Source organism: Suillus subaureus, assembly GCF_016647635.1.
Source record: "Suillus subaureus strain MN1 chromosome Unknown BJ212scaffold_19, whole genome shotgun sequence".
Taxonomy (NCBI): domain Eukaryota; kingdom Fungi; phylum Basidiomycota; class Agaricomycetes; order Boletales; family Suillaceae; genus Suillus; species Suillus subaureus.
The window spans coordinates 330,615-352,394 of record NW_024538575.1 but is presented as its reverse complement, the minus strand read 5'-3'; the positions used below and the strand labels follow the sequence as shown (position 1 = coordinate 352,394).

At 48.9% G+C, this 21,780-nt stretch overlaps 8 protein-coding genes across 8 annotated transcripts; 3 read left to right on the top strand and 5 right to left on the bottom strand.

Moving 5' to 3' along the window:
• Positions 1-1,179: 1,179 nt before the first annotated feature.
• On the top strand, positions 1,180-2,274 carry BJ212DRAFT_1481648 (uncharacterized protein; the record flags this gene model as incomplete). The annotated part of the gene is made up of 5 exons (XM_041340297.1): positions 1,180-1,495; positions 1,544-1,652; positions 1,711-1,952; positions 2,000-2,149; positions 2,201-2,274. 5 exons carry the CDS (start codon positions 1,180-1,182, stop codon positions 2,272-2,274), a joined length of 891 nt encoding a protein of 296 aa, XP_041192259.1.
• A 541-nt stretch (positions 2,275-2,815) lies between these two features.
• Positions 2,816-4,830, bottom strand: BJ212DRAFT_1447420 (MFS general substrate transporter; the record flags this gene model as incomplete). Its single annotated transcript, XM_041338397.1, has 9 exons — positions 2,816-2,962; positions 3,015-3,329; positions 3,386-3,477; positions 3,534-3,647; positions 3,700-4,208; positions 4,255-4,361; positions 4,415-4,548; positions 4,606-4,672; positions 4,726-4,830. The coding sequence occupies 9 exons, from the start codon at positions 4,828-4,830 to the stop codon at positions 2,816-2,818; spliced, it is 1,590 nt and encodes a 529-aa protein (XP_041192258.1).
• A 1,698-nt stretch (positions 4,831-6,528) lies between these two features.
• Positions 6,529-8,003, bottom strand: BJ212DRAFT_1481646 (uncharacterized protein; the record flags this gene model as incomplete). Its single annotated transcript, XM_041340296.1, has 7 exons — positions 6,529-6,667; positions 6,720-6,959; positions 7,006-7,040; positions 7,092-7,487; positions 7,536-7,678; positions 7,731-7,776; positions 7,833-8,003. 7 exons carry the CDS (start codon positions 8,001-8,003, stop codon positions 6,529-6,531), a joined length of 1,170 nt encoding a protein of 389 aa, XP_041192257.1.
• Positions 8,004-8,909: 906 nt separating this feature from the next.
• BJ212DRAFT_1273625 (kinase-like domain-containing protein) lies at positions 8,910-11,254 on the top strand (the record flags this gene model as incomplete). The annotated part of the gene is made up of 7 exons (XM_041331103.1): positions 8,910-9,544; positions 9,598-9,770; positions 9,823-9,980; positions 10,030-10,271; positions 10,323-10,520; positions 10,573-10,701; positions 10,756-11,254. The coding sequence occupies 7 exons, from the start codon at positions 8,910-8,912 to the stop codon at positions 11,252-11,254; spliced, it is 2,034 nt and encodes a 677-aa protein (XP_041192256.1).
• Positions 11,255-11,741: 487 nt separating this feature from the next.
• On the bottom strand, positions 11,742-13,646 carry BJ212DRAFT_256800 (uncharacterized protein). Its single transcript, XM_041342761.1, has 4 exons — positions 13,368-13,646; positions 13,061-13,301; positions 12,603-13,011; positions 11,742-12,535 (listed from the first exon to the last, which is right to left on the bottom strand). The coding sequence occupies exons 1-4, from the start codon at positions 13,389-13,391 to the stop codon at positions 12,109-12,111; spliced, it is 1,101 nt and encodes a 366-aa protein (XP_041192255.1). The 5' UTR covers positions 13,392-13,646; the 3' UTR covers positions 11,742-12,108.
• A 140-nt stretch (positions 13,647-13,786) lies between these two features.
• BJ212DRAFT_1462733 (P-loop containing nucleoside triphosphate hydrolase protein) lies at positions 13,787-15,960 on the bottom strand. Its single transcript, XM_041338932.1, has 4 exons — positions 15,539-15,960; positions 15,262-15,490; positions 14,804-15,212; positions 13,787-14,752 (listed from the first exon to the last, which is right to left on the bottom strand). Exons 1-4 carry the CDS (start codon positions 15,557-15,559, stop codon positions 13,903-13,905), a joined length of 1,509 nt encoding a protein of 502 aa, XP_041192254.1. The 5' UTR covers positions 15,560-15,960; the 3' UTR covers positions 13,787-13,902.
• Positions 15,961-15,967: 7 nt separating this feature from the next.
• On the top strand, positions 15,968-17,817 carry BJ212DRAFT_1359596 (amidase signature domain-containing protein). The gene is made up of 8 exons (XM_041335857.1): positions 15,968-16,212; positions 16,259-16,280; positions 16,344-16,503; positions 16,557-16,669; positions 16,721-16,863; positions 16,918-17,291; positions 17,346-17,392; positions 17,448-17,817. Exons 1-8 carry the CDS (start codon positions 15,992-15,994, stop codon positions 17,772-17,774), a joined length of 1,407 nt encoding a protein of 468 aa, XP_041192253.1. The 5' UTR covers positions 15,968-15,991; the 3' UTR covers positions 17,775-17,817.
• Positions 17,818-19,788: 1,971 nt separating this feature from the next.
• BJ212DRAFT_1273580 (membrane bound O-acyl transferase family-domain-containing protein) lies at positions 19,789-21,158 on the bottom strand (the record flags this gene model as incomplete). Its single annotated transcript, XM_041331099.1, has 4 exons — positions 19,789-20,259; positions 20,318-20,345; positions 20,404-20,735; positions 20,796-21,158. The coding sequence occupies 4 exons, from the start codon at positions 21,156-21,158 to the stop codon at positions 19,789-19,791; spliced, it is 1,194 nt and encodes a 397-aa protein (XP_041192252.1).
• Positions 21,159-21,780: the final 622 nt, after the last annotated feature.

The following is a 21,780-nucleotide window of genomic DNA, read 5'->3' as shown; positions in this document are numbered from 1 at the left end:
TTCGAATTCCTTGTCCTCTGAGTGGAACGGATGTATTCCATTCGGGCTTCTGTCGTTCGTTTCGAAGCTCTGAGAGGTCCTGGAGAAACCAAGAATTCGAAGAGAAGCTGCGGGGGAAGTATGGACTCTGGAAGCGTATGCTAGAAAGGGGAGTAGCCAGTACATCCCAACTCAAACACCTTATGCGTCATGAGAAACCTTGAAGAATCACTTGCACATGTCAGAGAACTAGATATTTTATGCTCCAAGGTCTAATCATACATTGAGAAGAGAAAGAAGAACTTTGAGAAGGACGAAGAACGCACCACACCAACGCGAAGGATGACGAACCCAATAGCAACGTTGAACAACAACAACAACAAACATGTTCCCAGCGTACGTTTTGGCACCCTCCCAGTCATTCGTCCCAACACCGTCATCACCCTTGCCATACCAAGTACCAACAACGCCACCAGCACCATCCAGGACACCATCTACTTCCCTCACTCGATTCCAACAGCCACCAACGCACGTCAGTGAATGCTGACGTGGCTGCTTTTTGTAGGGCTATGCAGAACTGATTACAGAAGATGTGATATCGCGGCGGCTCTTTTTCAGCCCTCGTTGCCCACAATGTCTCGGTTGATGTCTTAGTGGGTTTCTGCTCTGTTCATAACACGTGTTGACTGAATATGGCAATATTCATAAGGGTAGCGCCAACGAGGGAGAATTCATCAGTGAGGGACTCGGAGAAGCACTGGTGGGCCAATGTGGATATCGAGCTGAGATCAATCTGACAATAATTTGGCATGTGGCAGTGAGAATAGTAGAAGGAGCCCAGTCGTCTCTAGTTTGATGCTTCACAGTCGAAGGAATTCGTAGGGCAGACAGTGTCTCTGACTTGATACTTCATTAGAGTCGTTTTTGCATCAAGGTATGTGTCTATCTGATACTTTTAAGTTTCAACACAGCTTACTGGAAGTCACCAACTAGGCTTATCAATTTGGACATGGCTGTAAGTGAACCAAATGTTGAGACGAAAAAGAGTATGCGGGCGAGCGAGAACATTGTGTAGCGGATCCGTGATGAAGGAACCCGCCTAGAGGAGAAAGGCTTGTCGTGTGGTGCTAGTTTACATAACGTTCAGCGTCGCAGCACCGGCACCAGCGATGCCAAAGATAGGGGCGAAATGACATCATCATGTCTTTTATCAATGCTGAGAAAGTTAGACACCCGATCACCATCATCATGATCTCGAACCCGTCTTCCCCGCCACCATTCACTGTTGACCATCATTATGCTACGCCCATTACCGATCAGGAAGTCTTTCTGGAATTTCTTTCAGAGACGCATAACAACATCCTCGCATGCTCTCGCATTCTCCGGAACTACGCTATCAACTCACTTCCAGACAACCCGACTGATGAAGCTATAGAGGCTCGGGTGACAGAAATTCGTCATTACCTTACACAGTATCCTCCCGACATCCACGTGGTTTCACTTTATGTGGAGTTGGGTTGGCCGGATACCATTGACGCTTGTCTTGGCACCACCGCAAAATGAGATGTCAAGGGGAAGGCCTACATCGACCGTTCGCTGTTCATTGCTTGGATCGCATTGAAGAACGAGCATGCTGGAGGGACAATGACCACCGACAACCTTCCCAGACTCCAGTATATCCGTCATCATAACATCCCTCTTAGAACTAACTGCAACTTTGCTTTCAATTAGCCTTCTGACATTTCTTATGAAAACTTCGCTGTTGCATGAAGAAGCCAAGGTGGTGACTGCCATCTTTGCAGACGGCCCAACTTCCAAATACATCAAGGGTATGGCTGCAGAAGTCGCCCTCACTGGTGATCAAGGAGAAATTTGGGCCGTATTCGAAGCCGGTATAGGTTGCCTCTATAACTATCAGCGCATGAGCCATCTGGTGCTCCTTGCTCAAGACCAGTCTAGGCGCTATATCACGCGTAAGCAGTTTGCATTGTTGTGAGTCAGGTCTGATAAATAGTTACAGAGGAGAATGTCACGGTGCTTGCCGATCTTGCAGCAGGAAAGTGGGAGGAATTCCCTTCTTTTCCCCAGACCCCGCCCGCAGGCGAGTTTCCGAAGCGGTGCGAAGTGTTCGAGGATTCTACAGCGGCGGAGAGCGATGATGACGACGACGGTAAGGCATAGTAATTGGTCATGATCACAGTCTCTGACCCATGCACGACAGAGGAAGATGCACAGGATTCGGAGGGAGAAGAAGACATGCTCAGCCCAGTTTGCTGTAAAAGTAGAATACGCTAAGTGACCATAGTGGAATCAAAGTCCATAAAGGTATTCAAGTAGGGCCTGCAAGTCCTGAATGTTGAATGCACAAGAACCCGCCTCGCTCTAACCTGTTCAACAATCTTTTTTCCTTTTACATTCAAACGGAAGCTTGAAGGCTGTAGTACAATGGGCAAGAAGGCGCGACCTTCACGGATGACAAGGCACCGATGTTGGACTCGGACAACCGATAACAGATTCGCAGTCTGCACGGTGACGAACCCATCCTCGGACCAAGCCAGGCGTGCAAGGTATCTAGCATATCTAAGGGAGGGATGACGACCTTCCGAACGACGCTCCATCGCAACCCCGGCCATAAAACGGTATCTCCAGTTACTGTAGATTAATTAATGCACATCGATGATCGGCGCCAAATACACCTTTAATTGATTCTTTATATCAGAATACTGGGCCCTACTGATATTTACGGTCACGTTCTAGCCTTTCCATGGCCACGTCACTTACTGCCTCTCAATATCGAATCAGCGTCAGTCGGACCTCATAGATGATCGTTTACTCCTTACTTACCATCCAGTTTCTGCTTCTCCCGCTCAACACTGGCTTCTCTCCAGCTCCTGCCTTTGTACAACACCAGCAGAATCATGCACTCAACGACCACCATCAGACCTGCCCAGAGAGTATACAGACCACCGTCGCCGATTGTGTCCTACCCTAACCTCAGATCGGGCCTTCTGCGAGCTGTTATGACCTTGACTCACTTGTAAAGGAACCGCAACCTCGGCAGCGATAAAAGCAAACAGACCACGAAAGGAACTATTCGTCGCTACTGCCATTGATGAGTGACCACGTGTTTGCGTCGACAAGGTATGCCAGCGCGCTTGTGTAGATCCATCTATCGTGGATGAGAGCAAAATACAATATAAAACAGAGTGAACGTACATGGGTAGAAATCCTGTGAGGAACAGCATCACACACACGGCAGCGATATTGGCTCGCTCTTGGCACACCCAGGCGTATCCAATCACAGATAAAGGTGACCACAACATCGCGATTTTTGTGCTCTCGAGACGCATCTGCATGAATGTGCGTCAGCCACATGCTGAGCTAGAGTTAGTGGTTCAAGGCTCACCTCTGGAAAGCTGACCCCTCCGTTTGCGGCCTTTAGCTGAGCAAGTGTCAGATCGGACCAACGACCACCTAACATACTGCCGACTACACAGCCTGGGACAAGTAGATGCATCAGGCAGGCGTTCCAAATTTGCTTGTAGTTCACTCACCAACACCATAGGCAAGCAAAACAAGGCCGGTCTTCAATGCATCATAATTATAATACATCGACAATGTTCTTGCGCATGTATACATAATACTAAAGCTAAACGCAAAGGTTAAGCCTGACGCAAGAGGGCATGAAAATAGTTTTAAGCAAGAAATGAGGGCACGCACCTGATACTATCAAGATAAAAAGGTTGTTCTTGCGGCTGACAATCGAGAAGTATGCAGGGAAAGGGTTGACATCAGCCATGGACAATTTTACGTCTTTAATGGCTGGTGCTGGTAAAATCGTCTGCTGTGCTTCGATATCTTTCGAAGTCGTCTGATTTTCTCCACTTACTTCTGACTTCGAAATAATTCGCGACTCGTCCTTTGCTTTCGACGACTGCTGCTTTTGGAGTCTGGAATTCAATGCGTTCTGGTAAGTCGCACTCCTCTCCTTCCTGAAGGTGTCCTTGAACAAGAAAATGAACGCCAAAAAGATCATGCCTCCCCAGACGACCAAGAACCAGAAAACTGCCCGCCAGCTGAGGGCCTGTGTAAGTGCACCACCAAAAATTGGTCCTAATGAAGGACCGAGTAGAGGTGCAGAATAGTAGACACCCATCATTGTACCTCGTTGATGCGGCTCGTATATATCGGCCAGAGTTGCAGCTCCGATAGCAAAAACTGCGCTTGACCTACTTCAAGTGAGCACGAATACGAGGGATTAAGGAACTGTCCTACCCCACAGCTTGCACAATTCGCATGCCAATCACCAAACCAATAGTTCTCGACACGGCCACGATTGCAGACCCCAATATAAAAAGTGTGATGGACAGAAGGTACGCGAACTGGGATCGGTCATATGAAAAACGTTGCTCTGAAGGTTGCTATAAGTACAAACCTTGCGACCTTTTATCTCGCTAATCGCACTCCAAATGAAAGGAAGATTGCCTTGAACGAGAACGAACAGAGACAAAGTCAGGCTGATTCCTCCGCTGCTGGCGTGTAGCTGTTGCTCGATTTGAGCATTGGCAGCTGTTCCCTGGCTGTTCAACAGATATCGGATACAATATGTTCACGGACGCAACCTACAGTTTTGTATGTTCCCTGCCAAACCCGAAAACATCGAGGCTCCAGATATAATGAACAATATAGCGGTCTGTGATTGTGTTTAATAAATTCCTACTTACATATTAAGATAGAAAAACTCACTTTTTTCGTGTTCGACCATATTCGAGGATCATCTTCAACCACTGTATGCTCTATGTCAAGCTTAATGGGCTCATTTGACAATGCAGAACCAGTGGGTGAGTGCATCTGGGTATCAGTATGAAATTCCACACTCCGGACCTCTATAGGTGACAAGTTCGTACTCTGGCTTTCTACCATGGGTGGAATGTGATGAGATCGGGCGCCAGCGGGTCAGGTCTGACATTTCCTACTTGAATACGAAGTTTCCCGAGCTGCTCAAAGGACTCGCGCGGATCACATAGTATGTGCAAAACTGATACGAAATCGGGAATCGGTGGGCAGGGGTAATAATTTGCAGGGGAAATAACTCGTCCACAGCCCTGTGCTCTGCAACCGTTCCGCGTGGGCCTTACACTTGTCCAGTTGCGCGGATGTGAGTGCGGCTTAATACAAGCAGATGTAGTGCCACAAGGAGCTATTGACGTAATTAGTACGGAAACAGGCCCCCGGATCCGGAAGCTCCCTATGATGTTCGGTCGGAGGCTGGCGCCGCCGCCGTTACAACGATGATTACGTCTGTTTAATACGCGCTCTCGAGTCAGTTCTGCAATTCTGCGTTGGATGGCCTGCATACTCGTGAAAGTTGATTTTCCGGGCTAGCAGAGGTTTGAGGCTAGCACAGAGGCTATTCTACGCGGAAATCAGCGAGATAGTGTAGAGCTTCTTGCATCTCACATCTTGCATCTACCCACCTCACCGCAGTTGTCTCATTTTCTGTATTAGCATCCAGCTCTACGTGTTTATGCCCTAGCCCACCACTCCCTGATGCGACTGATCATTATCAGCTTGACAACTGGACAAATAGAATAGCATTTGTCCGATGCATGTTAGCTTAACTGCTCTAGGCTCAAGTTATTGCTATCATCACACTGTACAGACATCTTCCACCGGCACCAACCACCATGACACAATACCCACCATCCAAACATTCACTGTCCACTATCGTCCTGATACTCCCACCCACTCCTGGCCACGAAGCTTTCCTCGAATTACTGTCCGAGACACAACACAATATCCTCTAATGCCCTGGTGTTTTTCGGAAGTACTAGTACGCTATCAACTCACTTTCAGAAAACCGGACTGATAAAACCATCGATGCCCTCCAGATGACAGAATTTATCGTCACCGCATCCTCCTGGCATCTACGTGGAGCCGAGTCACAGTCGGTCTGGACCGATACCAGTGACAATCGTCGTAGCACCACCACGTCAAGGGAAAGGCCCACATCGACCGGTCCCTATTCAATGCTTGAATTGACTTGAAGCAGAAGGGGAAAATCTTTCCTGAAGAACTTCAAAGATTTTAGTTTGTCTTTCATTATACATTACAACAATTCTCCCTGGACTAGCTGCGTTCTCTAACCTTCTGGTATTTCTTACGAAGGCTATGTTGGTACATGAAGAGGTTAAGGTAGAGTTCGCTATCTTTGCTTACGTCCACTCTCCTGAGCACACAAGGGTAAGAGCGCAGAGTTTTCAAGGATTCTACGGTGGCAGAGAGTGACGATGATGGCAAGGCATATTATTGAATTGATCATCACCAGTTTCTGATCCACGCACGACAGAAGATTTTGGTCTGGCCCAAGGTTTTAAGTCGTCCATGAAAAATTTATTTCAGATTCAGACATATGAAACGCATTTGATCAAGAATGTACATATGTATACTTCAGATATTGGTTGCTTGTGTCATCATACACTTATTCCTACATCTATACATTCGCCTTTCCACACGTTGCTAGTGCAATAGGCGGCCTTTCACAGTACCTCAATTTCCTGGATTCCCAGATGGATGGTCGACGCATATGTCTGCATTTGTTGGAGCGCCCGTCGCGAGAGCACCCTCCAGCAAGTCCAAGGCCATACTCGCTGAGCCCCATGACGATAAGAAGCCATAACCGGAGTGTCTAGACATGCGCACGTAATTAGGGCAACATGGACTAGTGTAACGCTACTCACCCGTAGTTATACACCACAGGCACTTTACCTCGCGCAGGCGCATCAACCCACTCGACTTCGAGTCTGATGCCACCCTTTCTCCCAGGGCGCAGACCACAACCTGGCTCAATAACGATTGGACGGAGATCCTCGACGGTGGGCTCACGGTCGACACGTGTCTGTGGGGGTGCAAGCTCTGGGGTGAGCTGCAGGGCCCGCACAAGAATGTCCTCGGTTATTTCAGGACGCGGAATTGGGTACCTGCAATAGCTGAGAATTCAATGAAAAGATAATTTGAGAGAACTACCAGTCATTCGGTACTCTCGTGCCGCCGCACAGCACCTATATAAAACAATCAGAGAACATATCTTGTATGGTTCTCAGAAAGCGCACATCGCCATTGCTTCTTGGCATCGTATAAGTGTACGTCCCGTCAGCCTCAGTCATAGTCCTCCCGAACTTGATCCAAGGAGCTCTGAGTAGCACGGTTTGCCCGCGAATTGGATATACGTCCTTATCTTCAACGCCTCCTAAGCTGCGGGCGCCAATACCAGCGCAGACAACAATAGCGTCGATGTCACGGTACGAATGGGCACCTGTGTACAGACTGGTTCCTCGCTCAAGAAGTTGACTGATGTGCTGCAGGGACACGCGCAGAATAGTCCCGTTTTTCGCAAGGAAAGAGGACATGAGCCAGTTAAGGTAGACTGGGGTATTCATGGTGACTGTGCTGAATGAGAAGCCCATCTTTGCTGGACCACGAAGTTCAGTCGCATCTAGATATTTGAACTGATACGAGTTAGAATGGTGGCCATGAATGCGAGTCTGTGCTCATACATCTGGCATATAATGAAGCCATTCAGCATCGGTGAGATCATCTCCGTGATATTCAGTTTGGGTGTGCCGCAAGAAACAACCCTCGGCTGCACCACCTGGTTCTGATAGTTGCCATAACGCATGGAAGGTATCTTGATCAAGCTCTGCATGACTAGGGTGTGACATATTTGTTCATGCAGTCAAAAAGCAGCATACTTCGCTGTCTTTGATCATCATAAGCATGGCTGACATGGTGCGCACCCTATGGATCATCAGCTGCAAACTTGAACATGTCTACCAGGTAAGATAACTGCTCACCGCCCAGTGACTGGTGTACCTGCTTGATTTGGGATCTGTGGGGAGGGTCTCGGCAACGATAGTGACACGATAGGCGCCCTGCTCCTGAATTTTTAATGCTGTGGTGAGGCCGACGACGCCTGCACCAATAACGACAATCTCCTTGATCTGGTCATCATTAGATAGCGCCATGTTCATGTAAAGGACTTGACTTACAAAGACTATGGAAATGTATTAATATTACGTCAGCCGACCTTTTTCTCCGAGAGTTGCTTTTAATTCCTGTAGTCACACTTCATTCTTCATCACCGTGTAATGCTTCAGACTTCAAACAAACGGGCAGCCCCAGATGAACCTCACAATGAACGTCCAGCAAAGAGATTTACCACATCGTCGCCAGAAGAAGGCGAGGTCGATGACTCTTTGCCACCTTCTCCGCGCCCAACAGTAATTCCCCTACCACCCAAACCAGCTCCTTCCAAGTTCGAGACCAAGGTCAAGTTTCCTTTCAAGAAGAAAACAAATGGTCCAGATGCGCCTGGTCCCTCTACTCAGAGAATTAGTCCTATGATGGACAGAAGGCATCCTTCAGTTTATGAGAGATCCGAAGACGACGAGAGGCGCATTCGGGAGGATGACCAGCGCAATGGCAGGCCCAGGCCTCACTATGACCAATCTCGCAAGAGGGGCGGTGCTCAAATACCTAATCATTGGCCGCCTTCCTATAGTAGAGAAGGCGACCGTCGTCCCCCTGCCTGGGATCTTCCACGGGACCCTTATAGGCCTGTTCATGACACCTATATTCCAGCACGAGATAGATATGACGGTCGTGGCTACGGAAGGGAACGTGATATTTCTTCGTTGTCATCTCATTCACCTGACCGCTCCCGTTCCCGGTCCTCTTCTTCTTCTTCACACCGAGGAAAGCATAGATTGCCCTCACGTCGCTCTCCAGTGGTTAATTATAGTCCGCCTCGTCGTGACTATGGTGTGGACAGACTACATGACCAAAGGATGCGTGATGGGGGCTGGGAACGCGCCCGTCATAATGACCATAATCGCTGGGGGGTACCATCGGACAATGACAACTACTCACGGATGGACGACCGCTACCGTCGTCCTGTGCGCCACTCGCCGCGTCGCGAACGCGAATGTTCATGGGACTCTTATGATAGGGACCACCCAAATCACATTGAAGCAGGGCGTGATGCCGATCGCGATACCTATCGTACGGAGAGTCATCGTTCTGTGGCACCTCGTGCTCACGATGACGACCGTGACGATCAGTATCGCCCTGTTTCCCCGGGTGTATCTCGTCACCCTTCTCCTCCATCACCTTCGGCTGCAAATCACATACACGTCCGTCACACACCACCACCACCACCTTCTTCTCCACCTCCCGTCCCTACCCCTGAACGACCCAAAGATGATACCCTACCTCCTCATGCAGCTATCTCGATTGCAATTCCCTTGAAACGGCCTCCAGCGCCTAGAGACACTCACTCTCCGTCGCCACTTCCGCTTCCGTCGGCTCACGAAGAACCCGTGAAGGAGAAGAAGGACACCGCAATTGATGCGACGCAAAGATTACCACTTGCGGAGCATAAGCGGAAACGTGTCCCTGTGCAGCGTACGAGAAAGCAAGAGCAAGAGGCATACGGTCACATCTTTTTAGGTTGTGGCCAACAAATCGACTACGACGCCACTGCGAAACTCGGCGAAGGTACTTTTGGGTATGTATTACGCCTGTTGCACTACTACTGAACACACTGCTCACCTTGCCCAGAGAGGTCCACAAAGCAGTGCATCATCTCACCGGGCGTCTGGTCGCTCTCAAACGTATTCTTATGCATAATGAGAAAGAGGGCATGCCTGTAACTGCCTTGCGTGAGATCAAAATTCTCAAGGCAATGAACCACCCATGCATCATCGAAATCTTGGATATGTTCGTCGTCCGTAGTGAGTGCTCGTGTGTTGTATGTCATACATGATCACCGACAATGCGCACCAGGTAATGGCAAGAACTCGCCCCTCTCTGTTTACATGGTATTTCCATACATGGACCACGACCTTGCTGGCCTATTGGAGAACGAGCGTGTAAAGCTCCAACCCAGCCATATCAAATTGTACATGAAACAACTTTTGGAAGGAACGGAATACATGCATCGTGTTCGTCCTCATTTTCTCACCCTCGGTTTTGTCTTATGACCGTTCACAGAATCACATCCTACACCGAGATATGAAAGCTGCCAATCTTCTCATCGATAACAACGGCTCGCTCCGGATAGCAGATTTCGGTCTAGCGCGTGCGTATGATCCGAGCGTTATCCATGGAGTCATGGATCAGCGTGGGAGAGAAAAGAAGTACACCAACTGTGTCGTGACGAGGTGGTACCGTCCTCCAGAACTACTGCTCGGCGCCCGTCAGTATGGTGGAGAAGTAGACATCTGGGGCATAGGGTTCGTGTTTGTCGACATCTTTGGGGCTGTTTTTGAATTTATCCTTCGCAGATGCGTTCTGGGAGAGATGTTTATGCGCAGGCCGATTCTTCCTGGATCGTCGGACATTGACCAACTGGAGAAGATTTGGCAGCTGTGCGGTACTCCGAATCAGCACACCTGGCCAAATTACGATGCACTACCAGGATGCGAAGGCGTAAAGCGGTTCAATCAGACGTATTCCAAGAAGCTGAGAGCTGCGTATGAAAGGTAAGCTCTCATTTTCGCAACGCTTTTAGTTTACGCTTAACTGTTTTGCAAGCATCGGCCCTGAGACCTGCGACCTCTTGGATAAGCTCCTCACATGTAACCCAAGGAATCGTATCACTGCCTCACAAGCCCTTGACCACGATTATTTTTGGACAGACCCACTTCCTGCTGACCCCAAAACGTGAGTACTGCTGATTTGTTCGTGCTTGTTCCATTTCACCCTTTATCCACCCAGTCTGCCGTCATACGAAGCTTCTCACGAATTTGATAAGCGCGGGCGACGCAACCAGCCGCCTCCGGGTATTATGCCTCCTGATGGCTACTTTAGGCCCCACCCCTTGCCGAACCAGCCCCCCGGGTTCTATCCTCGTGGACCTCCGCATCGTGATGCGTTCAGACCAGGTCCTCCCCCTCCACCTGTCATCGTGTCTGCTTTGTTGCAGCATCAAGGCGGTGGTCAGCATCCCAGTGGTCAGCATCCTGGGCATCCTAGTAGCCAACATCCCGGCGGTCAGCACCCCCCTTTCGGACGTCCACCAGCCCACGGCGCTGGATATCCTTCCCGTGGGATGCACCCGCCACGTCAAGCTCCTCGTACCATGGACCATCCTGCTCATCTACCGCCACGACCTGTGGCTCCTATGGGCTCTGGTCCACCATCATTTGGTGGTCGTGCGCCACGGCGGACCGGAGGGGGAAACGGGACTGGCGGGGGAGGCCTACCATATTCATAGCCCCCTGTTTATGTTTATCGCACGCATCTATTGTGCTTTGTCGATCTGCGCTTTCGTATCCTTTCTTTGTTCTCTAGCCCACATACGCACACGGCCCAATTCGTTCTCTCAGATGTTATAGGTGAAGTAGATCACGTAGACTTTTAATAGTTGGTTGGACAGCTCACTGCACACATTCTTCAATACAGACGCGATGGGTGATTCATAGTGTTTTTGAGTGCTTGAAACTCGACACACCCGACCATATGAAGGAATGATTATTTCTAAATCTCAATTAGTCATTGTGGGGAGGGACGCCCTATCTCAGTTGACCTTTCCCGCGGCGAATTGAACCTCACATACAGTCTCAGTGTACACGGAGCATAACTCAAGCCGTCATACTGAAATGCAAATAGGTTCGCAAGTGGCATCAGTAAATGGGAAGTCCTAGTGTAACCTATCAACGAGCACAAAATCTACAAGCAAATCTGAGTATGGGTATCGCAAAGAGAATAACTACTTCTACTAGCCTTGCTTAATCATCTCAGCTAACTGTCTTGCGACGTCTGGAGACAAACTGCATCGCTGTATGAGGCGAGAGACAATATCCTTCTTCTTCAGATCCAGAGGCTCTGGAAGTAGCTCCTTCAGCTTACGCATGAATGACACGAACCGGCCATTTCCTCCTATCCATGATGACTTCTCAGCAGTAAACTTCTCTACAAGGGTGCGGACCGTGACGCGTGATTCTTCATAAAGGACTTTGTGTCGGCCATCCAATCTGTTAGCGGCAGTGATGCATGCGTGATCAGCGACCTGGATCCCATATGTTTTTTCGAAGGTACTTTGATGTCTCTCCCACCAATCCTCCATCTTCAGCTCCCTTTCAAGGTGCGTAAACACAAGGACGATAGGAACCTCTTCTCGCAGAGGAATTCGTGAAAGAGCCGGTAATTGCTCTGGATTGCGGGACTGAATCTGCCAGCACGAATGCAAAACAGAAGCAGATCAATGCCGCCTTGTTGGTCTAATTTCTTGATGAGCCTATAGACGTTCTCGACAGATTCGAGGTACCCATTGATTCCCAATTGCGGCTTCTCGAGTCCAATGGTATCGAACACCGTATAAGACTCGCCACCAAAGTCGATGGCATGGTCTTGCCAATGCAGCGTACAGCGTTGCGTGTCATTAGATGTGGCTGCTACTTCTTTCCCTGCCATGAGGTTAACGACCGAACTTTTGCCTGCCCCTGCCTCCCCAAAGAGTACGATCCTTTTAGGTCCGTCCCTTTGATGCCCGTTCCTACTTGACAATGTAAATGTGAATATTAGCAAAACGTACAGCACAAAAAGCGTCAGAAGATCCGCACCTTGTACGACACTCCTCAATAAGTTTGCAGACGGCGTGGTACGACTGGTCGATGCGCCCCCTGAGCGTTGCATCATCAGTCAACGTGGTGATACATGCGTGGCCAGCAAAAGTCATGCTATGCTCTGAGATGAACCGCTCATTATTCTTCCACCATTCTTCCATTTCTGTTTTCATGTTTTCCAAACCTGTAACGACAAGGACGATTGGAATCCGTCCCTGAACTTCAGACTTGCATATTTCGTAGTTGCGGCAGAGTGCCTTGATTCCTCGAGGACCCTGTTTCTTACCCTGAACACAGTACATGATGAGATTAATGGCATCCTGCCCCGTGCGCTTTCGAAGGAGCTTCTTCAAAACTTTATGACCTTCCTCGGCGGGGACTGTGCCCTCAGAGCCCTCATTAAGACCTACAATCTAGTTCAGTAACACCCACCGGTAGCGGCGACTTGCACTGACCGGCTGTATCTAAAAGCTTCACCTTCAAGGTCTTGTTTTGAATCGAGATGTCGTGCACGTACTCCTTGGTTCCAGCTGTACATCCCATGGCGTCTGGGGATGTCGGTGCCGCTTCTGTCCTAGCGATCAAATTGATCAAGGAGCTTTTGCCAGCTCCTGTTTCTCCAAAAATGACAACACTGCAGCTGTCGGTGCCAAAAGAAACTTCTTCGGCATCGTTAGAGCCAGCACTGGCGGCACCCTGATTTTGGGCATTCAGACCTCAAGTTAGTAACTTGATGCCGAGGAAGAGGTAGACATGACTTACAGTAAACGATCCTGACTGCGGCATTATTGCAAACCTCAACTCGAGAGAGAACAGCGAAGTCGTCACGGTCTCTTGACTTGCGTGTTCAATAGTGTCCTCAGACTTTTCTTCATGTAATATCCTCTAATTCTTAAAACAACGTGGATGGGTCCAGGCCTGTCCAGGCGCCAGATTTGAAGATCGGTTGCCAGTTGGAGACATGTATTCAGCATGTTGTTCCATGGATATTTGTGGTACTGGTGTCTTCATTTCAAGCTTGAAATATGGAACCCGAGGCATGAATTCAGCATGTTGCATGCATGTGTATAGGATGTTCCATTCATGCGCGGCTCTCAGCTTCTTGCAGTACTGGGCAAATGTACGCATATGTCAGTGCCTTTCAAGAAGATCCGAGTCACCTCAGACCTTCCTTCTTGAAAGGTACTGATATAGGAACAAACAAGAACAAATAGGCTCCCGACTGTAGTTGGTCTCAAGTAGTGAGCATTAAGTATCGATGTCAACAAAGCCTACTGTGTAAGTTATTGAAAAAGGCTCAACTTGTAGCCGCATCTTGCTTGATCATATAAGCCAACTTTCTTGCGACCCGTCGAGACGTATCGCAACGCTTCATCAGGCGAGAGACAATACTCACCCCCTTCACACGCAAATTCCCACCAGGTAGCTCCTTCAGCTTACGCATCAACGACACAAACAGATTGTCCCCTCCTATCCATGCTGGCTTCTGCCCGTTGGCAGTAAACCTCTCCACGAGATTGCGGATCATGACTTCATCATCATGGGTTTCGTATGGGCCATCCAATCCATCAGCGGCGAGGATGCATGCGTGATCAGCGACCCGGATCCCGTAACATTCGAATTTATTCTGTACTCTCTCCCACCAGTCCTCCATCTCTCTTTCTAGGTGCGTGATCACAAGAACGATAGGAACATTCCCCTCGCAGAGGTAATCGTGAAACAGCTTATAATTGCTGTAAAGCGTAGCATTTATTCGGCAAGGGCGAATGCAGAACAAAAGCAGATCAACGCCGCCTTGTCGGTCCAATTCCTTGATGAGCCTATAGGCGTTGTCGACAGATTCGAGGTATTCTCTGATCCCCAGCTGCGGCTCCTCAAGTCCAATAGTATCGAACACCTTGTAAGTCTCGTCTCCGAGGTCGATGATGTAGTCTTCCCAGTGCATCGTACAACGTTGCAGGTCAGGAGATGCGACTGACACTTCCTTTCCCGCCATAAGGTTGACGAGAGAACTATTATCTGCCCCCGTCTCCCCAAAGAGTACGATATTCTTAGGCTTGTTTCTTTCGGGCCCGATTCTTTGGGGCGCGGTCCTTCTGATTTTTTTTAACAAGTTCTTTTCAGGCCTGTTCCTCCTAGGTCCGTTCCTACTTAACAGAATAAAAATATAGCAAAATGAGCATCTGGAAACACCGCACCTTGTACAACACTCCTCAATAAGTTTTCGGACGGCCCTGTATGACTGGTCGTGGCGCTCCTTGAGTGTCGCATCATCAGTCAGCGTGGTGATACATGCGTGGCCAGCAAAGGCCATGCTATGCTCTGAGATGAACCGCTCGTTGTTCTTCCACCATTTTTCCATTTCTGGTTCTATGTTTTCCAAATGCGTGATGACGAGGACGACTGGGATTCTTTTCTTAACTTCGAAGGTGCATAGTTTGTAGTTGCGGCAGAGTGCTTTAATGGTTTCTGTGCCCTGTTTTTTGCCATCAACACAGTGCATGAGGAGATGGATGCTGTCCTGCTCCATAAGCCTTCGAAGGAGGTCCTTCAAAAGTCTCTGAGCTTTCTTGTCAGGGACTTTGCCCTCAGAGCCCTCACCAAGACCTGCAATCTAGTTCAGTAACGCCCAAGAAGAGCGGCGCCCTGCACTGACCGGCTGTATCAAAAAGCTTCACCTTCCAGGTCTTGCTGTGAATTGCAAGGTTATATAAGTACTCTTTGGTTTGAGCTGTGCATCCTTCAGCGTCGCAGGATACTGGTGCTGTTTCTGGCCCGACGATTAAATTGACCAATGAGCTTTTGCCAGCTCCTGTTTCTCCGAAAATGACGATATTGCATGTGTCTGGTGAAGCTTCCTCGACATAACTGGAACCAGTAGCACCCTGGTTGTGGGTGTGAAGACTTTATGTTGAATATCAGATGCGACTTACAATAGATGATCCTGACCACATCACTGCAAACTTGACGATGAATCAACTCGAGAACCAGCGAAGGTGCGTCACTTGTCTTCGTGTAACCCCCGATTTGTTGTAAGTTAGGGCGAAGTCCAGGCGCCAGATTTAACGAGGACTGGTCGGACACATGGTTTTAGCATGTTCCATCGTGGGTGTCCGATGTCTTCATTGTTGCAAGCTTCAACACTGCCGATTTGAAACTTGAGCTTGAAATTCTGATGCCGATACATGGATTCAGCACGCTGCAGGCGACATGCCAGTGCATCGCAGTGACGCTAATTAGTCTTGCTCAAGCTCAACTCAAGCTACCCAAACAGAGCTAGCAGTTCGGAATTTGTTGTCCGGGGTCGTCCGATCGTCTGAGTCCTTATATATTGTTTTACTTGTCCATATCAAATAAGGAACGACTCTTTTCCCTCTAGTTGAACTATGGCCAATTCTATCCCCACAGACATACCGCACTGGACTGCTCTAGTTGCAGAGAAAAAGCAAAGGCAGCTAGAATCCATTCCACAGGAGTGGATTGTGACTCCACCTTCGGACTCTACACTGGATGTGTCTGCTTTTCCAGAGACGTGCGGCCTTCTGAACGCGAGAGAAATTGAGATCACCAATACTCCGGTGAATGTTTTGTTGGAGAAACTTGCACTGTGCTGCATGGACAGCTGTAGACGTGACCACCGCATTCTACAAGAGGGCCATTGTTGCTCATCAACTTGTAAGCCAAATTGCAAGGCGGCTTTGTTTGACGGCATTCAAATTGTATTAACTGGCCAACGAGGTCAATTGCTTGACGGAAATTTTTGTTGATCGTGCATTAGCCCGAGCGGCTGAACTCGATGATTACTTGAAGAACACAGGGAAGGTCGCTGGCCCCCTTCATGGGCTGCCAATCTCCCTGAAGGACCAACTATGTATCAAGGGACTGGAAACCACCATGGGTAAGTAATAATCCCGGCATAGACCTGATACACTGTGATTCACCGTGTTCTAGGGTATGTTTCGTGGATTGGGCAGTACGCGGATAGAAATGCAGTGCTGGTCGATGTTTTGATTGAGTGCGGAGCCGTGCCATTTGTCCGCACCAACGTTCCACAGACACTTGCGGTGAGCGCACCTTCAACGTGGATGCTACTCATAGGCTAGAGGTATCTTCAGTGGCCAGAATCCTTCAACAATGTCTTCGGCCGGACGACAAACCCATACAACCGCTCTCTGACCTGCGGTGGGTCATCGGGAGGAGAGGGTGCATTAATTGCTCTCAAAGGAAGCCCTTTGGGAGTCGGTTCTGATCTCGGAGGGTATGAAAAGGATTTGGAGATATCAGTGGTAGCCTTCTAATGGCTTCATGATAGATCTATTCGTATTCCCTCTGCGTTCTGCGGCTTATATGGCCTTAGACCATCGTACGGGCGTGTGCCGCACTATGGTGCCCGTGGCACACTTGAGGGCCAAGACTCGGTTCTCCCCGTGCTCGGTCCCATGACAAGCAGCGTCGTCGGTATCAAAGTCTTCATGAAAGCTGTAATTAACGCTAAACCATGGCTCAATGACCCTCTTGTGGTTCGGAAGAAGTGGGACGAAGACGAGTACAATCTTGTGGACCATGGGTCTGGCGAGCATTTGTGCTTTGCCATCATGTGGGATGATGGTGTCGTTGTTCCCCACCCACCTATTAGGAGGTCTCTGGAAATCGCTAAAGCGGCTCTTCAGAAGGCGGGCCACAAAGGTTTTTGTCGTCTAAGTCCTCTGCTGGATTAATATTGTGCTCATTTAGTGGTAGTTGTTGACTGGAAACCTATTAAGCACAGATTACTTGGAGATATCACGGTAAGCAGTCGTGTCTTTTACTATGCCTATCTACTGACCTTGTAGCACCGTGCAGCGGGACATCTGGAACGCCGCTTCCGCTGAGGAATACATGATCACGACCTCTGTCACAGGTGAACCAATAATTGCGACAATGGAATTGGACAGCGCAGATGCCGCGGTTGCATCCTTCCGTCCGCAGAATAGCGGTATCACCGCCTACCAGCTCTGGCAAGTGCAGAAGCTGCGTCAAAATATCCGGAAAGAATATTTAGACCACTGGGAAGCAACTACGTCAGAGACTGGGACAGGACGGCCTGTCGACGCTATCATCTGTCCAGCTGCACCGTTTGCGGCAACTCCCCATGGGAAGAATAGGTCTGTGCCTGTGATTGCGGAATGATGCACTCAGGTCAATGAGGAGCAATGGGCAGATACGTTGACTACACGACTGTTTGGAATGCGCTCGACTATCCTGCCGCCATTTTCCCCGTGACCACTGTCGACTCCACTCTCGATGAAAAGGCACCTCCTCATGCTTTTTACAACGACTTCGATGAAGACATTTACGAAATGTGTGAGTATAGTGTACCAGCACTTAACAATCTCTCAGCACGTGGTTTTCTGATGCCTGATCATTGATTTAGACGATCCAGAGAAATTCAAGAACGCCCCTGTTTGTTTACAACTTATCGGTCGGACTTTGGAAGAAGAGGCGGTCATAAGAATGACAGAAATAGTCGATGCGGCGCTGCCAGTTGCAAAATAAATTCAAGGTATACCTATCGAAACGCGAAGCACCGATTATGAATTCATACTGAATAAATATGCGCCTTGGTCCAGTACATGTTGTATCTTATCAGCACTGGTACGCATATTGAACTACCACCTTGCATCTTGTGGTCTCACACGAAGTCCCTGACCTGATCCTTGAACCACGCCTTATCACGTCCCCCATGATTCTATTGGCGTCCGGAGAATGTAAGTAGGTGTCAGTGACACCTCGGAACTACGTGTACGAGCATGTTCAATTACCCCCGACACTAAATGAAAATGGATTTGGATATGCCGCTCAACAATTGCCAGCATGTACATGGACTGGTATGGAATACACTGCCTCACCCATGCTCCTCCCGCGTCAGAATGCCGTACCAGAGAAAACCCGCGTTCCATGACACGCAGCAGATCCGCGAGGATGGAAACACCGCCTTGTAAGGAGTGCCACTATGGAATTCCCTTTCAAATTTCAAGTTGTACCGCTTTGATAAGCCACTCGCTTAGATATAGATGTCCTCACCTTCCGTATCTTTATTATGAATTGACTCCCACTCACTTATCCATCATGCATCAATCCCCGTCGAATTCATTATCAGCCCCACAGCCTTTCATCTTCTGCTGCGTTCTGATGAGATAACATTCAGACAACCATATGCATATGGCATGTATCAATTAATTGATGCCATAACCCTTCTCACGGCGGTCCAAGCCGATAGGATTCAGCAAACTGCTCGATTTCAAATCCCAATCCGTGAGTCTAAGCCATAGACGGCCTCGTTTTCTCGCCCGCCTGCACTCGACGTATCTTCACGCACGTTGGACACCACCCAAACTATACTGCGACCCAGAAATACCCTCAAAACAGCTGTGATCCAGTGGAGGTAGAAGATCCGGTTCTGTCCTGTAAGTAAGAGCCTGCCGCGACAGAAAGCGAGAAATGGAGTATAATGATCAGATCGCTGTGGAGGGTGAGAAACTGCGGCGCATTTGAGACGTTTCAGCCATGGTGTGAATTCACGTGTCCCGCTGTCCTCCAACATAAAAAATTGGAACAGGTGACCAGCATATCCACTTACCCCCAGAATCGAATGCTTGCTGTAGCGTGTGACAATCATTGCTGCTCGTATGGTGTATGGTGCCAAAGTCTGTTGATAAGGAAATCTCGGTGGGTGGCCTCAAGTTAACACGGGTGACGAAGACAGCGTCCGAGTCCAGTCATTGATGCCCACTATAACGGATCTTCGTGATTGATCACAATGTCCCCGACTCTAACTTCTGGCATGTTCTGACATGACAATACGTCTTGTCACGGACTGCGGTTGTATCTGTGGGGCACGTACGTACTTGTGGCAATCTTAATAGCTTTGTATGACATATATAGTATTAAACAAACTCACATTGTTGCGGGTGTTTGGCACGTGATCTAGTGATGGATCACAACCTAAGTATAATTGAGCCAGTAACTTGTTATGAGGCCCGGCCACAATAAGTATCTGCTGTGAGCCGGAGTCAGTACTGTTTTATCCAGTCATACATCCGCCCTTCTGAGTGCCAGTAAGACCATTACGGACGTTCAGGTGTTCATCGTTCAGACTCGGAAAGGCAAGCGATAAACAAGGTTATGTTACGAACCCTGTTATTCATGCCCCAAACCATGATTCAGCAAACTCCCCGATATCAAATCCAAACAATCTAATCATCGCAGCTTGCACCAAATTGGGGCCCATATCTCTGCTGGCAGACTTCCTTATCCCCCCACCCGCCCTGATCATATTCTCGACAAATCCGGGCACACACCATCCGAACCATACCGCGACCCAGACAAACCCCAAGGCTCTCGTCCACGCGCTATCCTTGACTCCCAGTCGTCTGGCAATCCGGATCAACCCGTCTTCAAAGGTAATAACGACTGCTTGCGAGAAAAAGAATGGCATCGAGAACAACGGCCGTGATGCAGCAGTGGTGGTGGATCCAGAGAGCACGATATCCCCTCCTGTGTGTACGAGGCCCGATAATAAGAACGCGACATAAACCTGTGCATACAATGATCTTGATGTACCACGCTTGAACCCAAGGACAGATGATGTCGCTTTACCAAGAGGGGCGAGGAACTGGTATGAATACACGTTTTCAGCTAATATATGCGCAATTTTGGGCAAGCGCACTCACCCATTTCAAGGTCTGATGCCACGTCCTCCTGCATGGAATATCAGGAATGCCGAAAAAATCAAGCTACTTGACACACATTCACTTACCCCCAAGCTCGTCGAACGGTATACGCATCTCGCCAAGACCCAAATAAGTCAAGCCACATTCTCGGCTCGTGCAGTCCGAGCGCAACACTCCCCGCTGCCATTGCGAAGTAGCCAGCGTTCAAGCCCCAGTATGTTAGCCCGATGAATGCAATGGTGTCAGCACACCGTGCAACATAGCTTCGCGTCTCGACCGTAACCGATGAACACGCAGGGTTGTACCAAACATACAGCCGCGCGACTTCAAAGAGGACTGCATGGCAGGCGGCACGCAGGGAGGAAGTGAGGATGAACGAGCGTCTGGGTTGTCGTGGGGCAGCAGGGACGTTGTTAACCTGGAAATCAAGAATGGGGAGTCAGTCCGAGTTGTGACCGCAAGGATTGTAAAAACGCACCTGATAGTTCCATCCAACCCCCCTCGGGGACTGCATGACATGCGCAACGTGGAGGATCCTTTTCCACCAATGTTCGTGCACTTTCAATTTGTCCCCATTCTTTATAGACTTCAATGGCCTCCCCAATGAGAGCAAATAAAAACTGTGCACAGCATAGCTCGCGATAGTGGATCCTAACATGTAGTCTACGTAGCCGACGCCAGTGTCAATATTCCAGCTCACAAACACGCTCGGGCTAATGATGAGCCAGCAGATCAAGGCGATAGCGACGGCACCAAATAAGTTCCATGGAGGTGATGGGTCAAGGAAAAGGAAAATCTGCAAGGTAAGAAAGGGAAGTTGAATGTAAAACGGTAAACGCATTCCGAGTCTAAGAGGTTGGAGGTCGGATGAGAGGTTTTGCTGTATGTACTGTAATTGGAGAAACTCATCTGCAGAACAATTGATCACGGCACCAGCAGCTTTTACCCGGTTGTAAATGTGCGACCGACAATCGTATCCCCGACTCTTCGACATTCTGGTTCCTTGCAATCACATTTTCATACATAGCTCGTATCTCTTTGGAAACAGCTGCCTACAGGAATTTTGCATTTTCCTAATGAAAGCAACCAGCGGCTGCAGCCTGCGAGCCAGACGGATGTTCAGGTGTCCAGATGTTGAGACGGCGACTGTGCGCGAACGCTCCGCATGATGATAACCATTTCAAGTGTACCGACTGACGATTGTGAGCCTTGAAGTTACCGTCCGAATCCATGCATTGTGGAGCTAGTGACACAAATCATGAAACAAGCCCTATGATGATATGCTGTGATGGTTACCATGCGAGAATGCATCTATAAATAGCTCAGGTGGCGATCTACGAATGGCCCAGATTGTATCAGATCTGACGGAGTTATCAACAATCCAGATAAGGTATTAGTACTGGAACCATGTACATGCGATTCTGAAATGCACTTGTGCAGACCTACGTAGTATGTTTGCAATA

Coding starts and splice junctions, on each gene's coding strand:
- BJ212DRAFT_1462733 (XM_041338932.1), bottom strand. CDS start 15,559: ATGTGGTCAGGATCATCTATT. Junction 15,491..15,538: donor TGTGGTCAGGATCATCTATT/GTAAGTCGCATC, acceptor ACCCACAACCAG/GGTGCTACTGGTTCCAGTTA. Junction 14,753..14,803: donor ATTGAGGAGTGTTGTACAAG/GTGCGGTGTTTC, acceptor TCTGTTAAGTAG/GAACGGACCTAGGAGGAACA.
- BJ212DRAFT_256800 (XM_041342761.1), bottom strand. CDS start 13,391: ATGCCGCAGTCAGGATCGTTTACT. Junction 13,302..13,367: donor CGCAGTCAGGATCGTTTACT/GTAAGTCATGTC, acceptor GCCCAAAATCAG/GGTGCCGCCAGTGCTGGCTC. Junction 13,012..13,060: donor GAAGCTTTTAGATACAGCCG/GTCAGTGCAAGT, acceptor ACTAGATTGTAG/GTCTTAATGAGGGCTCTGAG.
- BJ212DRAFT_1359596 (XM_041335857.1), top strand. CDS start 15,992: ATGGCCAATTCTATCCCCACAGACATACCGCACTGGACTGCTCTAGTT. Junction 16,864..16,917: donor GTCGGTTCTGATCTCGGAGG/GTATGAAAAGGA, acceptor GCTTCATGATAG/ATCTATTCGTATTCCCTCTG. Junction 17,393..17,447: donor GATTACTTGGAGATATCACG/GTAAGCAGTCGT, acceptor AGCACCGTGCAG/CGGGACATCTGGAACGCCGC.